The sequence below is a fragment of the Lygodium microphyllum genome, unplaced genomic scaffold (genome assembly GCF_053477565.2).
Source record: "Lygodium microphyllum isolate KBCC unplaced genomic scaffold, Lygodium_microphyllum_v1.1.10 scaffold_78, whole genome shotgun sequence".
Lineage (NCBI taxonomy): Eukaryota > Viridiplantae > Streptophyta > Polypodiopsida > Schizaeales > Lygodiaceae > Lygodium > Lygodium microphyllum.
In genome coordinates, this window is record NW_028229561.1 from 324,774 (window position 1) to 342,698 (window position 17,925).

The window sequence follows — 17,925 nt, forward strand, 5'->3', positions numbered from 1 at the left end:
TGGAAAGGCACCCCAAAAATTAGGGTTTTCACTAAACTCTCTCGAACCGCTTCCCGTTTTAGGGTTTTATTCTAAAGGAGCATTTTTAGTGTGTTTTGGGGCTGTTTAAGAGGCTAATCAGCAAGTAATGCATATTTTAGCTCAACACCCCCTCTTAGTCCCAATTTCAAGCTAAAAGGTTAGGCTAGCCATTGTGATGTTTATGTATCTCAAGGCGTCCCACCCCAAAGCAGCCAAGGCATCGGACAAAGGGTGCACGTCGGCTGCCCAGTGGCCTACCAAGACTACAAAGGCGATGGTTATCTTACCAAGGGAATCCAAACAGTCATCCGAGAGAGGACAGGGTATCGGACAGGTGAAACTCGCCAGCTTACATGTTTTAGTAGCCAGTTGAGAGAAGAATCAAGATAAGAAGTTAGAGAAAAGAATCTTGGATCTAGAGAGGCTGAAATTAGACAGAGAAGCAGTAGTCCAACACTATTCTATGCAGGTTGAAGAGAGGAGGAAGACATTTAATAAGAAGTTGGCTAGCAAACACATAAGGGAAGGATTACTTGTGCTACGCTATAATAATTGCTTTGATAACAGAAACGATGCTAAACTTAAGTTCAAGTGGGAAGGGCTATTCATGGTCATAAGGAGATATCCAAATAGCAACTATAAGCTAGGTGACATGGATGGGAGGGTTCACGAGACAACGGTAAATGGATGGCAAATCACGCCTTATTTTCAAAGAATTAGGGACACTTTAGAGCAGTCATTCGGCTGCCCAGTGGCCTACCAAGCCCTACAAAGGTGGATGGAACTACATGGATTTTTTTTTCTTTTTTGTGAATAAGTGAAGTAAATTTGATGGGATGTGGCCGATTGAGTAAAAGTGACCAAGAAGACAGGAGTAGGGAGGGTACACCCAACGCAGCACAAAACAATACAAGCTAATCCATCCACTCAGGGGGTTGATGATGAGGAAAAATAGGTGGAGGTATCCATGTGATGAAGAAGCATGGTGGTGTGGTAACAACAGCCGCCGGTCCATGGCAAGCTCAAAAGAAAAAAACTCCACAAAAGGGTCATCTCACATTTAGTACAACCAATGGAAAGTGCTACACAATGCAATGAAAGACCATGGGGATGATGAAAGAGCAATAAATAGAAAGGCTAAAGTTTGGGAGGCATTGGGTACAATATCCTATTATTGTGATAAAATATCTTGGTCGAAGGAAAATCTCCCAGTCTTTAATAAAACGCTTGCCGCGCAAGTGGTGCTCTACACAATGAGATGCAAAGCATGCTACATATTGAAGAATGCTCATGCAGCAGGTGCCACTTGGACAGTGTCCCTCGTAGGGAAATTGTTCACTTGCCCAAGCGCCCTAGTACAAGGATGATGTAATCATGCAATGCAAAGGGTAAGGTATAACAGGGGGAGGAAGCCAATGTCAAAGACAAAGTGCTGAAGCTTGTAGAATACCAAGAAGGGTAGGAACCCCCTCCCAACATAGATGTAGATGCCAAAGAAGGAAGAGGAGCCTGATGTCAGTCTTCATATGGTGCCGAGAACCAGAAGGAAAGAAAAAAGATGAAGTGGATGAAGCATCCCACTAGAAGAGCAAGGTAGAAGTCATCGCCCTAATAGCATCGAGAGAGATGCTGCATGATCCGTCTCGGGAGGGGAAATCGCCATGGTGGAGAAGAGCAAGCACTCTTAGGGTCATGAAACCATGAAAGGAATGGTGCGCATCTCCACTTCTCTAGCCCAGGGGAGGACCAAAGCAATCTGTTGAAGTACTTGTTGGGCAACTTATTCAAGAAGAATGTAACCTGATCGTCATCTGACTTTGGAGAGCTAGTAAAGACGAACTTGGCAAGTAACCGCCTATATTCAGCCAGCTTGACTTTCAGATCATCCCCTTCCTGAATAGAGAACTCTTGAAGCTCGAAGTTAAGATTGATGCGCTGAGTATGATCACGAGCCACATAGTGGTCGAGAAGGTGACTCCAATGCTCTGATGCAAGCAGGATGTGCTGCAACTGAGAGTGAAACTCAGGAAGCAATTCCTGCATCAGCTCAACATTGGCTGTGGCATTGTGGGCTCTCCATTGACGGATGTAATTAGGGTGAGCTAGTCGAGGGTCCGACATAGGCTCTAGACCAATGATGAGGTGCCAAAGACCGTGAGACTCAAGCACTTGTTGCATGAGATTAGACCAAGTGGTGAAATTTGACCTGTTAAAACGTGTCTTGTTCGTGAAGGCATTCTTGGCCGTTGCAACATGAGTGGTAGTGCTCGGAGATGGATAGTGTGAAAAGTGTAGTGTGGGTAGGATGCGGGAGTGTACACTTGGGAATGGGCCCCAGAGTGCCCACCAGGCATGCGCGTGGTGTGCAAGGTGGATCCATAAGTAGGGATGGGTTGACTAGGCATGGGCATGGTAGCCACATGAGAAACCCAAGGAGGTGGGACGGGAACATGGTGAGTAGAAGATGGGAATCCCTGCGTAGGTGTAACCCAAGGAGAGTGTGAAGACGCACCATAAGCTGAGGATGGAAACCCCTGCGACTGAGTGGTCATGGGAGATGTGAAACTGGGGATAGTGAGGGGGATGCCTATCACAGTCTTCCCAGGAGTTATGGGTGTGCTAATGTGCTGGAAGGTGAGAGGCACTGTGTTAAAGGGTGGCATTCCCCCTAACGAAGTACCATGGTGCAAAGAGGCAGAGAATGGGGTGGAGAAGGAAAAGGTGTTGGAGCGGAGATGGAAGACCCAACCCCTAGGGTGTATGATGCAGACGTGGAGTGTAATCCAAGGTTTTGGAAAGATGATGAGAGGTGTGATATAGAAGAGGGTGGGATGGGAGGGAAGTGAGAAGTGTGTGTGATATGCTCAAATGAAACAAAAGCTGTAGATGTACTTGAATTTTGTCTGCTTTGTGAGCCCCCTTTATTGAAGTTCACATACGCAAAGCCATCCGGATCCTGTACCTCAAAAGAAGAAACATGCGAGGGTTTTGAGTCATGCAACACAAAAGAATTGTACAAGCCTGACATTGGATCTGGCTGAGATGATGAAGATGGATCGCCAGTCGTTCCGAATGCCGTATGTCCTGCATGATCGGAGAGGCGGCCAACCTCACCAACCGGTCCAGATGTGGTAGCAAAACTGGTAGGAGGGGTATAAACATCACCATACTTGTTGCAATAGTACTTCTCAAAGTCCTCGTCTGTCATGTTGGTGAAATTTGGTGAAGGTGGAGTCTCATTCTCCTCACCGAGTCTATAATGTCGTCTCAAGGCCTCCAATGATGGAGAAGCTTGATAAGACATCATAGGAACTGGAGAAGAAGGTGTCTGGGACATTGTGATTCGGTTACGAGTCGTATTGTGTGCCTTGCACAAAGACTAGCTCTTCACAATATCCGCAGGATACTCTTTACAAGAGCACCGGCTCTGATACCTTGTGAAGGAAACTGCTAGGGTTTGCACTGAGGACACACAGAGTGTACGACCACGACAGAAACACAAAGAGACAGACACAGACACAGAGGGCAAAACTCAAACCCTAAACACAAAACTCCAAAACTCAAACTCTAAACGCAAAACTCAAAACTCAAACACAAAAACTCAAACACAAACAGAAGAAGGGAGAGAGAGAACACAACTTTGAAGTGAATGAATGCTATAAATGAATGTGAGTGTACAGTGTGCTCAAGGGCAGAGCAATGTCGGAGTGTGACGTCCACTGAAGATGGATCCCAAGTTTGTGACCACCATTCGGAGTGTAGGAGTGCTAAATAGTAAATGGCAGCAGGCTGGTCACCAAAAGGCAGCAGTTTGGAGGCTGGAAATTGGTAAATGCAGCAGTGTAACACCGATCGGAGGCTGGAAACTGTGCACAGTCTGCTGTAAACAGCGGGCTGAAATAGTGTCTGAGAGTGTCAAGGCCTGCAATGCTGAAAACGCAGGCTGGCTGACCTTGGAGATGATGGACAATAGGCTGAACAGCAGTCTGGGACAGTCTGGAGCAGGCGCCAGCAGCTAAGAGCTGTCGCCTACAGTAATGGATAGGTTGAAGATAATGTGGTTGCAGTCGATGATGGCTGGATAGCAGATGGAGGCGGGCTGTAGGTTGGAAACTGGGTGCCAACAGCAGTAGAGGGTGTGTGGGCTGGTATAACGTGCAAACAAGGATGATGGCTGAATGGGGGCAGCTTGTCTATTTATAGATGTGGAAGGGTACCCGAAAAATTAGGGTTTTCACTAAACTCTCTCGAACCGCTCCCCGTTTTAGGGTTTCCACTGAACACTCTCGAACCGCTCCCCGCTTTAGGGTTTTACTGTAAAAGAGCATTTTTAGTGTGTTTTGGGGCTGTTTAAGAGGCTAATTGAAACCGGCCTTCCTTCTCGGATAGGGTGGTTTAACCTGATTAAGCACTTAATTACAACAATTAGCAAATGAGCATAAACTGAAATGCTCCCTTTACCTTCATAAACTTGGACAGTGGACACCTTGTTGGCTCCAAAACTGGCGCCCCTTTTGGTATTTCTTTTATTTCAATTGCTGATGGATAAATTACAAGCTGAGATTTCACGATCTCCTTGGCTGATTCAAAAGCCCCTTGCTGTTCCAATAATCAGCAAAGCATTTGGGCAAATTGCCCGTTGATTTTCACCTAGGACTTGCTCTAATGGAATCCCAACTGGTCAAATGCTGCCCTGAATTCACAATAGATGGGCTAGCATCTGAGATCCTCACAATTCCACAAATTTCCGGTGCTGATTTCAGTGTACAATGCCTTTGATTGATGGCACGGGTCCCAAGGTGGTTGCTAAACCCTAATTACTGCTGTAATTTAGGGTTTACAGCAGTAAACTCTTTGCTGTCTACCAAATTTGGTTGTACTCTGCTACCAATGACTGAGAATTACTGAGAATGCTTGAGCATGGACTGGAGGAGATGAGAGAATGCTGTAGAGAGAGAGAAAATTAGCTGAAATATATCTTTTGATTCGTAGCTCTGATGACAAATCTGATAGCACCAACAGCTTTAGAAGGGGGGGTAAAACAACAACTCGGTTGGCGAGCCCTCCTCTCCTACTGCTGCATCTCTTGAGGTGGAAGAGAAAACTTGCTGCCCCCTGTCCTGTCGCGGCGCGTGATCAGTCGTCATCGCCTCTCAGAGCCAAATCTGATCACCTCCTCTCCCTCCACCAAGCTCAGAATGGCTACAATTTAGTTTCCACCACCCTCCAACAGCCTTCTCCCTAGTTGCATGGGAAAGTTTTGCCAAGTGGCAGCCTTTCTAATTCATTTTCAGCCATTAAATTAATTTTTCAGAATTAATTAATTCTGAAAATTAGTTTCAGCCCTTTTGACCCTACCCAAAATTAAACATGCCCATTTGTAATGAAATTGGCTAGGCCATTTGCAACTTGGAGTGGTTCCCAACCTCTGTTGACCCTTAGACTAGCATTAATTAATTAATTAATGCTAGTCCCTAGTGTCACCATTGACACTTTATGGCCAAGTAATTGTCCTAGGGTCCAACCTGGCACCAACTGACCACCAAAACCCAGTTGGTATAACTTAACACAACTTTTGCCTTTAACACCCACTGCATCCTCGGGGTCCTTGGCCTGTTCACATGAAATAACTGCCATGTGCATCACATGTGCTAAACAACCTTGTACATTTGATTAATAACTTAATCAAATGTTACTAGCAAGAATAAAGCATCTCAAAATTTCACGTCCCGGTGACACTAATTAGCAAGTAATGCATATTTTAGCTCAACAGGTGGTGGGGGGGGGGGAGAGGATCGAGGGATGGTCAGAGGTACGTGGCGAGCGTGGGGGGCGCTATGAGCCAAGGTTAGTGGGGGGAGCCTGGGAGGTGGGTGTGGGGGCTGTGGAATCTCTGGAGTGGAAGATTCTAGCGCGGGTGGTGGCTGTGGGGGATTGTGGTCCTGCCGGGTGGAGCAAGTAGGGGGGGTTGTGGCGTGCGTTGCCGAGGGGGCGTTGCTTGCCCTTCTTCTCCCTGCTGTCGGGGCTGTGTCTGAGAAGTTGGCTGCGGCCCCCCCTGCTGTCACCCTCTCTGTCGTCTCTGGACCCGTGTGAAGCCGTCAGCGTCCACCTGCGTGCCTGTCGAGGGAGCTGCCATGGTTCCAAAAAGTGTGTACAATCTGCTGCGTGATGCCCAAAGTCGTGGCAGGGTAGACATTGCCCTGGTTGCCCAGTCACAATGACCTGTTGCCTAAAGGAGTACCCTCCTGCCTCGATCTCCAGGAACTTTGGGATACACTTTGTGCCTTTCACAACGACTTATATCTTTGGGACTCTTGCAAGTGTCACTGCATCCGTGAAGGAGGGAGGGAGAATTGTACCGAAGAGTCGTCCAAAGTCCTCCACTAACTGGCGGTACTCTACTGCCAGTCCGTGGAAAAGTAAAGTGACTGGGTGTTTGAGAAATCTGTTGTGGAGTGCAAATGACTTCACAGTGAAGCCGCTATACCAGGGAACCATGTAGATGACCTCGTTGAGGCATAGGGCGAGCTTTCCACTAACTCACGAGGTGCATCGGCAGAGGTGAGTCGAACCATGAAGATCCCTCGGCCCATGAGGATTGCCTCCACAATCTACGCTATGCCAATGCGCAGCGTGGAGTGGAGCCAATCCCGTAGTTGTGTTGGAATTGGAGGGGGGCACAACAAAGAGTGATGGAGGTCGAGCAAGAGTAAACTAGTGAGTGTGACGGCTTGAGAGAGTTTGAGATGATAAGAGTGTACAAAAAAAAAATGTGTTGGTACACAAAGAATAAAATGTATTTATACTTAGGGCACGTAAAGGTCACATGTACAATGTGCGTGTACTATATACACGGAGGTTACCGGGCCTTTATATCCCAACAATCTCCCACTTAAAGGTTCGATATGAACCTCTAGCTAACCAACTCCCACTAGTCGAATGCGATGCTCGTGTTGAGCTCTGCTTAGACTTTTAGTGAGAACATCTGCAGGCTTATCTTATGTTTTAATCTTGGTCAATGTGATTTGACCATCTTCCGGAATCTGTCTGATGAAGTGATATCGCACATCTATATGCTTTGTGCGTGAATGATACATGGCATTCTTAGCCAGATACACAGCACTCTGACTATCACATCCCAAAATTGCAGTACCCATAGACATGCCGAGATCATCTGCGAGTTTGCTCAACCATATAGCTTCCTTAGAAGCTTCAGTAGTTGATATGTATTCAGCTTTAGTGGTACTCAGTGCAACAATATTTTGCAACCTGGAACACCAAGAAACAACCCCACCAGCAACTGTAAAGACATACCCACTAGTGGACCTACGAGTGTCCAAGTCACCTACCATGTTTGCATTACAATAACCCTGCAAACTAAGTGCATCCTACCCATAGCAAATACTTTTTCTTTGTGTATCCTTAAGGTATCGAAGAATACACTTGATAGCCTCCCAATGTGCTTTGCCAAGATTTGACATAAATCTGCTAACAACTCCCACTGCATGAGCAATGTCTGGACGAGTAGCAACCATAGCATACATAAGAGAGCCACAAGCTGATGCATAAGGAACTCCCTTAATAGCATTTGCTTCCACGTCATCTTTCGGGCTGTTGGCTTTGCTAAGCTTGAGATAAGGAGGTAAGGGTACCCCAAAAGGCTTAGCTTCAGCCATGTTAAATCTGTCCAGTACCTTTCCAATGTACTTTTCTTGAGATAAAAACAACAATTTCTGCATTCTATCTCTACGAATCCTTATGCCCAAAATATGCTCTGCATTCCCCAAATCTTTCATGGAGAAAGCTGATTTCAGCTGATTTTTGAGAGCATCCAGGCTAGTCTTTCTTTTCCCAGCTAGTAACATATCATCCACATACAAAACAAGTATTATGGGGCTGCTATCTATATCCTTTTTCATGTACAAGCAATGATTTGCATGGCTGCGTGTAAACTCATGAGATAGCATAAAAGTATCAAACTTTTTGTACCACTGCCGTGGTGCTTGCTTCAGCCCAAATAGGCTGCGTTTCAGCTTACACACCATCTATTCTTTTTGAGGAACTACAAAGCCCTCAGGCTGTTTCATGTAGATTTCCTCATCAATGTCACCATGCAAGAAAGCTGTTTTTACATCCATTTGATATAGCTCTAAATCCAAAACAGCAGTAAGAGCAAAAAGCACACGTAAAGTGGTCATCTTCACAACAGGTGAGAAGACCTCTTGGAAGTCAATCCCTTCCTTTTGTGCATAACCTTTGGCAACTAGCCTTGCCTTGTACTTAGGTTTCCCATCAACTGTCTTGACTTTGTACACCCATTTTTTTGGAAGTGGCTTTCTTCCCTTTGGTAATGACACAAGATCCCAAGTATCATTTGCATATAGAGATTTAATCTCTTCCTGCATAGCTAGCTCCCACTTACTGCTGAATTCACATGACTTTGCCTTTTTGTATGTAAGAGGCTCACCCTCATCTGTAAGCATCACATAATGCAAGGAGGGTCAAACCTATGTGGTTGCCTTCTTACGCGTGTAGACCTGCGTACCCAATGATCAACATTGTCAGGAATTGGGTCTACATCAGGGGAGATATTATTTTCAGCATTCATTTGCTGCTGTAAACCATTTTCAGCATGCTGTTCATGCTGTACAACACCTTCATTTTCATTTCCAGCACTTGCATTTTCATAATCAGCAAGCCTATCTTGCTGTCCATGACCTCCTTGTGCTTCTATTTGCTGTCCATCATCATCTGGCTCAAAAGTAACCGGCTGATCATCAATTTTAGCTTGTGGTACAGCACCTTGAGGCTCATTTTCTGAAGTAATGGGTGGGTGCAAACTCTGAAATTTTACATTTTTTAGATCTTCATTAGAGGCTAGAGTGCCTTTCAGCAATTTTGCCTCATTAAACACAACATTATGGCTGCGAATCAATTTTTTGGACTGAGGTAACCACACTCTATAGCCAAATTCACCCTCATCACCATAGCCCATGAAGATGCCTTTGGTAGATTTTGGGTCAAGTTTATTCCTTAGCTCATTCCTAACAAGCACAAAGGCATCACAGCCAAAAATGCGTAAATGGTCATATGAGGCCGATTTGCCAGACCAAACCTTCTCAGGGATGAGAGTGGATGCAAATGTGAACCGCGGTTTTGAGTGTCTCTTCCCAAAATGCATGAGGGAGATTAGCAGTGGACAGCATGCACCGCACTCTTTCACATAAAGTCCTGTTATATCTTTCAGCCACCCCATTTAAAGAAGAGCTGTAAGGGGCTGTAAGCTCCCTCTTAATACCATGCAAGTCACAAAAGGACTTGAATTCAGTCGATGTGAACTCACCCCCATTATTAGTTCGCAAGCATTTCAGCTTTCTACCTGTCTGAGTGGTCACAAATGCATGAAAAGTTTTAAAAACAGCAAACACATCACTTTTGTTTTTCAGCAAGTACACCCAAATCTTCTTGGAACAGTCATCAATAAAGGAGACAAAATATGCAGCACCACCCAATGATTTCACGGGCATACTACGTACATCAGAATGCACTAAGTCTAAGACATTGGACTTACGAGAGACACCAGAGTAAAAATAAATTTTTATTTGCTTTCCAAACTGATACTCATACAAAAATCAAGTTTAGATTCTTTTCCATCAACCCTCTTCAGAGAGGTAAGGATATCAAGTCCTTTTTGGCTCATATGGCTTAATCTCTTATGCCATAACTCCAAGTGGCTGCAAATTTCAGCAACTGCAAGAAACTTGCCATTCAAGGCTTTATAGTGCAAACAATACAATGTGCCCTTTTCGGTTTCTTTTGCAATCAGCATGGAACCCTTTTTCACTTTTCACAAACCACTACCAAACAGTGTGGTGTAGCCATGCAAGTCAAGCTGACCAACAGATAGTAAACTCTTTTTAATGCCAGGTACATATTTGACATCTTTCAACACAAGCTCTTGACCATTGTCTAAAGACAAGTGTACTGTACCAATCCCATCAATGCTGCAAGCATGGTTATTTCCAAGGTACACCTTTCCATAACCGCCTGCATTGAACATAGCAAAACACTCCAAGCAAGGAGTTACATGGAAAGAGGCACCAGAGTCTACAATCCAAGTGTGAGTGACACCATCATCAACAGATAAGAGTGCATCAATCACATCAGCCTTGGTAATCTGCATATCCTGCATGTGACATACAAGGGCATCATAATCAATTGCATATATAATACATCATCCTTTGTATCTGAAAGCTCCTCTATGACCACACTAGAGGCCACATTGGCCTTTTCTTTGCCTTTGGATGTCTCCAATGCATCTGTCTTTTCTTCTTTCTTTTTTTAATCTCCTGCATTCTTCTTTCTCTCTTGTTCCTTCTTGTAGTACCTGCAATCAGGTTTCTTGTGGCCCTTTCGACCACAATGATAGCAAGTAATATCACTCTTATCCTTTTCTTTGCTCTTGCTCCTATTTCTCTGCCTTGCATATGCATTTTTCTTTTCAGCCCTGCCTCTTACATTATAAGCTGAGTTGTTGCCTTCTCCACTAGATATACATCTGATTTCTTCATTCAAGATAGAACCCTTCACCCCATCATATGAGAGATTAGGGTTATTGCTGAGTGAAACCACCAAGGTTTCCCATGAGTCCGGCAGTGCCATGATAAAAAAGATCGCCCTCAACTTATCATCAAAGTCCAAGTTTGCATCTTTGAGCTGATTTAGAATCCTTGTAAATGCACTCAAGTGCTCAGCTACAGGCTTTGACTCATCCAGTCGCATATTCACCAACTTGCGTATTAAATGCACCTGATTAACAGGTGTGGTGATCTCATAAGTAGTCTTCAGCTTCTCCCATATTGCATAACCTGTGTCTAAACCCTTAATGTTTGTCAGAATGTCATCAGTGACACCCATCTTTATTTAAGCCACAGCTTTTTTATTCACTCTGGCCCAATCTGCATCAGACATTAGTGCGGGTTTATCTTCCTGCAAAGTATCCTCACAATCCTTCAGAAACAAAATGCCCTGCATACGGTCTTTCCAAAGGTCAAAGCCATGACCATTAGACCGTTTGATCTCCATCAGACTCTTGATGTCTGAACTGGAAGAAGTTGCAGCCATTTTATCACGAACACAAGAGTAAATGCACTAATCTGCGGAAGCACAATCTGAACCAGCAAAGTACCTGCTGTTTTTCCTCAACCAGAAATAAATCTCTGCTGTTTGTACATTAACCAGCCACTGCACGGGCAAAAGATGCAGAAATCTACCAAATTCTGCGCAAATCCCCAAAATTTCAAGTCCAAAATTGCATGGATGTTAGTCAATCTGACCCAGCTGAGTAAAGCTTTGCCAATACATGAAAAGCCCCAAATTTATGGGATCCAATGTTAGGAAATTTTACCCAAAAAGGCAAAATTTTGACAAAATTTGCAAAATCACCAATTTAATTGAGGTTACCGCTCGCGATGTCTGCAATCTCTGACTCAAAAGTCACTGACAGGCATGAATGATGCCAAATCTGGGAAAAGCCTCAAATTCTGTGGCCTGATTTGCACAGATTTTGAAACTGTGCCTCTGGTGTGTGAACACCTGCCAAGGCAAGTGGTAATGAGGGGATTGGAGAAAATTTTGATTTGTTAAAAAAAAAAAAACGAAGGAACTAACCGGGGGGGGGGGGGGGGGGGGGGGTTCATTGACCCCCGTCGCATCACGTCGCCCGCCTATCAAGGTCACGAACCGTCACGTTTGACTGACGCTTGCCTGCTGGCGTCGCCTGCCTGTCGCCCGTCACCTGAACCGCCCGCAAAGGTCGCCTGCACGTCGCGTCGTTCCAGTCGTTGCCTGCACGTCTTCACCTCGCGCAGTAGCAGGCACCTGATCCACGCCCGCCGCCCAGTGCCGCCTGGTCTTGTCTGCACGTCTGCTACCAGTCGACTCTGCCTGTCGCTTGCCTGCTGAAGGTGCGTTCGAGTCGGGAAGCGTACACAGAACCTTAAGCTCTGATACCAGTTGTTGGAACTGGAGGGGGGCACAGCAGAGAGTGATGGAGGTTGAGCAGGAGTGAACCAGTGAGTGTGACGGCTTGAGAGAGTTTGAGATGATAAGAGTGTACCAAAAAAAAAGTGTTGGTACACAAAGAATAAAATGTATTTATACTTGGGGCACGTAAAGGCGTTCACATGTACAATATGCGTGTACTATATACACGGAGGTTACTGGGCCTTTATATCCCAACAAGTTGGGCCCTTGATGGGGAGTGTCCAAAGATCGTGGTTTCTTTTAGCTCTAGCTCTGTGGCACAAACTGCTAAGAGCTGTTCCTCAAAGAGGACGACGTGCAAGGTGTTTGAGTGGTGGGGACTCGTAGAATGTGCCGTCATCTGACCAAAGGTTTCCATTGCATGTCCCCACTAAGAAATGTGCCGATCGCACTGTTGAACTGCCGGGGGGGGGGGAGTGTTGCTGCAAATGGATTGAGCAACCGGGGTGGGGGGGGTGGTGTGCAATGTTGATGAAGGGGAGGCGGGTTCTGTTTTCTGACGGTGATGGAGGCACCGGGCGCCACAAAAAAATGTTTCCAGACTGAAGTCGCGTGGGTGAGGGGCCTCGAGTTGCCGGTTGAAAGGGACGGGGTACAGTGCGGGAGTTGGGGGGGCTGGGCGTCAGATTTGGGGGCGCAGAGGGGTTAGAATGGGGGGGACAAAGGAGAATGTTAGTCTGGGCGTTTGATTGGGGGTCAGCGTAGGATTGGGGGGGGGGGACTGGGCGTCAGATCGGAACCAGGGCGGAGGGGAGGTTGGCGCGAAGAGGTTTTACTGGCAGAGCCAGAGTGGGGGGGGTGACGGGTGTGGGGCAGTGCTGTGGGAAGCAGCTCGATGGTGCGTCAGTCTGGCCGCGGGGGGGGGGGGAGGCACAACGCGTCGCGGGAGGGGAGAGGCGGCGAAACAGTTGGGTCGCGGGGGGGTGCCGTGGCGAGTCAACGGGAGAGATGGGGGTTGCGGGAGTGCGGTGGCAAGTCAGCGATGATGGGCGACACAACTTTCCTAATATCCAAGCACTAGATAGGATTCGAATGCTTAAATAGCATTTTATGAAAGGAGTTTAAGCAACTCTTCGAGCTCTTAGAGTTAAATGGGTAATTTACATGAGGAGGCAAGTAGATTGCCACATGTCCATTAGCTTGTACTTGGCATCTCCCTGGAGCAGAGAGGCAGAGCGTTGTTGAACATTTATGGTTTTTTGTCTACATCTTATGTGGACATCACGAGTATGAATGATTATCTCAGCCGCTTATAGTAATGAAATTTTATTTAAGCAGAGTTATAATATGTGATCATTTTGAGTCATTGCAAAAGATACCAGGATGCTTTGGATGCTATCCACCAAACGAGTATTTCATTTCAATTTTTATAATGATGGGACATGTACTTTCTCACATAGTGTCACTTAGTATCAGGTCCTCCAAGTGACAGGTCCTTATTTGTTATGTTGCCAGTGTCACACATCACTGTGTTATTTTCTGGATGAGTACATTCTTGTTAATATCAAACTCGGTTGTCCCTGAAAAGACTCACTATGGTGTTTAAAATATGTAAATGGCTGATCAATCATGTATGAATGTATGGCCCCCACTTGCCAACTATTGTTGGATGGTGGTGCTACATGCAATTTCATGTTCAACAATTGCACAGTTTTAGATTGTATGTTTCAAGTCCTCTCTAACTGGTAATATTGAAATCTTTGTAGGTTATTTTTCCTTAGGGGGATTTTCTATGAGATGTTATTTCTTCTCTCTGATATTTTGTTTTATTTTATTTTATTTGATATTTTTCTTGTAGGTTGCAAAGAAGCAAAATGGTGCTACTACTGTTTCTGCAACCATGTTCTTTGCTGCAAAGGTTACTGCCTGAAAACATTTTATCCACAAGTTTGTAAAATACCTGCACTATGCATGCTAGTTTTCACATGCAGTCAAACAACTCACCTTGTTGATGGATTTCAGGTTGGGATTCGTGTTTTTGTGACTGGAGGCATCGGAGGGGTTCATCGAGGGGGTGAAAGCTGTATGTTCAACTTCATGCAAGCTTCAAAAGCTGCAACCTTGCTCTTTGGGTCATGTCTCACAGTACATGATTAGTCCTGTTTAGATTCTGTCAATGCTTTAGCGGGCAGGATATATGCTTATGGTGTTTTGGTGGATCTGTCTGAAGACTCAGAGTGATTTTGGAACTTGGGATTTATGAATGCATGTGATGTGGCTGAGTGAATAAGCAATGTGCATGTGTGCCCCATCACAGCTAATTCAAAGTTGGATGGTGATTTTCAAGTCCTAGTTTAGGCAAGCTGGATGGCTTCAATATGAATTGTGAAATGCTCCTCTAAAATCACGAACCAACATGTTGGGCCACCACAATTCAAAATATTGCCAAGCACAAGCATAATTCATGGTAGTGTTTTTGAGTCATGTAGCCCAGCATATAGTTTTTCATGGTGTACAACATTCCTCTATGAAGTTATTCGATGGGAAAACTGGTGAGTGCGAGCAAATTGAAAGGAAGTTTACAAGAATAGCTGGCTTCCATATCTTTTGAATTACTATATCTAATTTCCTTTACAATTGGTTTGATAAATCCTTCCAGTTTGGAAGCATTTGTTTTCTCTGGATGTTTTTTGTTGTTGGCTTTTGCTTAACCTGCATATATCTTCTCATGTGTACTCACGCAGTCCTTGTAATGGCAGCAATGGATGTCTCATCTGATTTAACAGAGCTTGGAAGGTCGCCTGTTGCTGTTTTCTGTGCTGGTGTCAAGTCAATTCTTGACATTCCCAGAACGTTAGAGTACCTTGTGAGCATTTAAAGTGTACAAATATTTAAGTTTTTCTTTCACTTTATGCCCTAATTATTGGGCTTCACAATTGTATCCTTTGAAATGAGAGTCAAGCTTTCCCTCTGCCATCTGTGCAAAATAAAGTATGGCTGATTTTATAGCTCAAACTAAAATATGGAAGTGTATGGATAAATAGCATGGCTCTAGCGTAGAGTAGATACATCACGTAGATATAAGGCCTCTCAGGTAGTCTGGGTGGTACAGGGGAAGAAGTCATGGTGGGAGTGCCATCCCATATCATGAAGAAACACGATATGAACAGATTGGCTTCCAAGTCACTGGAATATCTTGCTCTGTTTGGTCTGAAAGGTACGACCAAACTACCTGTAGCTGACACAGCGATGGCTGATTTAAATAGCAACCCAGCATTTAGAAAGTAATCTGCAATGGTCATCAATATCACGCTATACAGCTGTCAGAGGAGTACATCATTTTGAACAGGAGCACACAATAACAATGGAGTCACTCCTTTGGTAATATCACAAGTTTGTCTGCAATTTGGCACTCAACAGGACAGAATAGCACACCAAATTAACTCAATTACAGATATTGTTCTAGAGCACTGTGTAGCTCCATGAAGGAAAGTGGCTTCCTTCTTCTTAAGTATGGCCTGCTATTGTGCTATGAAGCACTCTAGAAAAATCTTTCCTATACTTCTATGTTGACTGCATACTTACTTGTGGTGTTGCGAAACGAGTAACTCTGTTGCTATTGTGTGTTGTATACTTTATATAGCTCGCTCTAGCTTCCTTCTACTTAGGGTCTGCTATTATGTGATATATAACATAATCTGGCTTCCTTGTAGTTAAAAAGACTTGCTTTGCTTTTGTGTTAGATAGTAGTTCAGGAGAAACTTTTATATACTATTACGTTTTGCTTGGCCTATTACCATCGTGCAAATTCATGACATCTTTCCCCTTGGTATTTGAGTCACATTCATTGCCCTAAATTAGTTTTGAACTTCATCTGATGCCATAAACTAGTTCATAAATGAATCAGTAAAGGCCATCTTCCTAACACCTCTGGCTGAAACTACCCATGTAGCAAGGCCAATGATCTCTATGCATTGTTCATCAAAAGAATATGCCTCTACCATCCAGGCAATTTGAGAAACTAAAACCAAGTTCATAACCACTTTAGTAGTTTAGTAGTGGCATTAGAGTAATCTACCAAAATAATGTTTTCATCTAGAATTTAAGGTGCTGAGTGTCACCACCAATACTTTTGCTTGGGTAGGACAAAACTGTGAAAAGCCTGGATGGTGTCTACACATGAAGAACCATTATCAAGGATATAGTCGAATCTTATGTGACAAAGTATTGTCAGTAGAATCCTTGTAGAATCATCAATCTCATGTGAAAGCAATATCTTTTGTTGATGGTGTCTATACATGTGCCTCAAGCACCATTAGCAAGGATACGATAGAATCTTATGTGACAAGTAGTCTCAATGGAATCCTCAAACTCATGAATCTCAATGTAAGAAATCTCTTCTATGGGAGTAGAATTTGATACTTTAAAATCATTTAATAGCCCCAAGATACCCTCGTTAGCAACTTTATTCTTTGCTTTTGTAGGGTCACTGCCTCAACCTCCTCTGCATCCTCTATTGCCAATCATTGGTGGAAGGGCCACACAAACTATAATAATAACATAGGTTAATATAAACCAGAAGAAATAATAAATCTAGCTTTCTAGGTTTGGCCACTTATTGTGATGATTTTGTCTCTGCTATGTGCAACTTTGCTACAACCGTGGCATTGACCATTTTCAAACAAAAACCCTCTCTATTGTATAAAATGAGGATAGATATTTATAGTACGTCTGTGAATGTATGTACGTACGTATGTATGAGCGGTGTGTGCGCACACGCGTGTGCACACACAAACACACATATGTGAGTGCACAATGGTAGTAGGAACTAAAACACAAAAGAGAGAACAGAAGAGAGAGAGGTTGCATGCAAGTGAAAGAAGGCACACTCTGATCAGAAAACTGATACAAGGCTGCACACAATCAACCCCTGCATGTATAGAGGTACATTAGTGAGGGTGCTTGACTGAGGGCAGGATGATGAAGAATGCATGCGACCATATGTGGCAGTACTCTATAATTTGTTTAGGGCTTGGCATGACAGTTTGCCCGGACTTATGGATTTGAGATATCTTATGTAACCAGTGGTTTGAAGTAGAGCCTCCATTACCATGGGGACACAAGGTATTGCAGGCTCTTCTACGATGATTTAAGTGGCATTGAGGGTTTGCCATGAATCATCTGAGATATCATAGGGATGTAAGGTCTCTCCAAGTGTCTCCAATCATAGGTGGAGAAACTAGGAGCCCAAACGAGTGCTGCATACATATTGTAGCCGGGGTGACTAATGTATCAAAAAGCCATCCTTAGGTGTGGGTTTCTTGAAGATGGACCTAACAACACCGTCACTCCATTTGTGCAAGTGTGGCATAGCCTTGTGTAAGTCTACGGTTGTCAAGAAAAGTGACAGGATGATATGCACTCATACGACATCAGAGAGATAGTAGGGTTTGCAGGGAGAGACAAAGTGTGTATGAAAAACATTGAGAGAAGAAAAACTCAGAAGAGGAGTGAAGAATGATGAACACTGAATCATGCTGATACAATGGAGCAAAAGCTCAAAGATGACTGCATGGTCTTGGCTGATCAGACTGCAACACTTGAAGGGAATCTGCACAGTGAAGGGAGAGAAACACAGTCCTCTGGGCAGTAGGTATCAAAGATAAATGCTGAATGGTGAAGGACAACTGTGAAGGGAGTGGAACATAGTCCTTAGATGCCATCGGTGAGGAGAAGATTATGACCAGCTACCTGAATCAAGACCAAATCCCTGTTAGACAGCAAGATGGCTTGCTAGGATGCAGATGCTGATGTGTAGGACCTGCTGGCAGCAAAACAAAAATGCTGATGATGAAATCGGCAGCTCCAAGAGCAGGGCGGCCTATCTAGACAACAAACATAGATGTAGACTGCTGCAGA

General features: G+C 44.4%; 1 protein-coding gene across 3 annotated transcripts in view; it reads left to right on the forward strand.

Moving 5' to 3' along the window:
• LOC148008701 (pseudouridine-5'-phosphate glycosidase-like) overlaps nucleotides 1–17,925 on the forward strand; it is a 187,079-nt gene that overhangs the window by 89,256 nt on the left and 79,898 nt on the right. For all 3 annotated transcript variants that reach the window (XR_015689971.1, XM_087674054.1, XM_087674055.1), the window contains 3 exons: nucleotides 13,865–13,924; nucleotides 14,029–14,089; nucleotides 14,766–14,872. Coding sequence is in view for 2 of the 3 variants with exons in the window: in XM_087674054.1 (XP_087530180.1) it covers nucleotides 13,865–13,924; nucleotides 14,029–14,089; nucleotides 14,766–14,872 (228 nt within the window). In the remaining variant the exon portion in view is untranslated. The remainder of the gene's footprint in view (nucleotides 1–13,864; nucleotides 13,925–14,028; nucleotides 14,090–14,765; nucleotides 14,873–17,925) is intronic.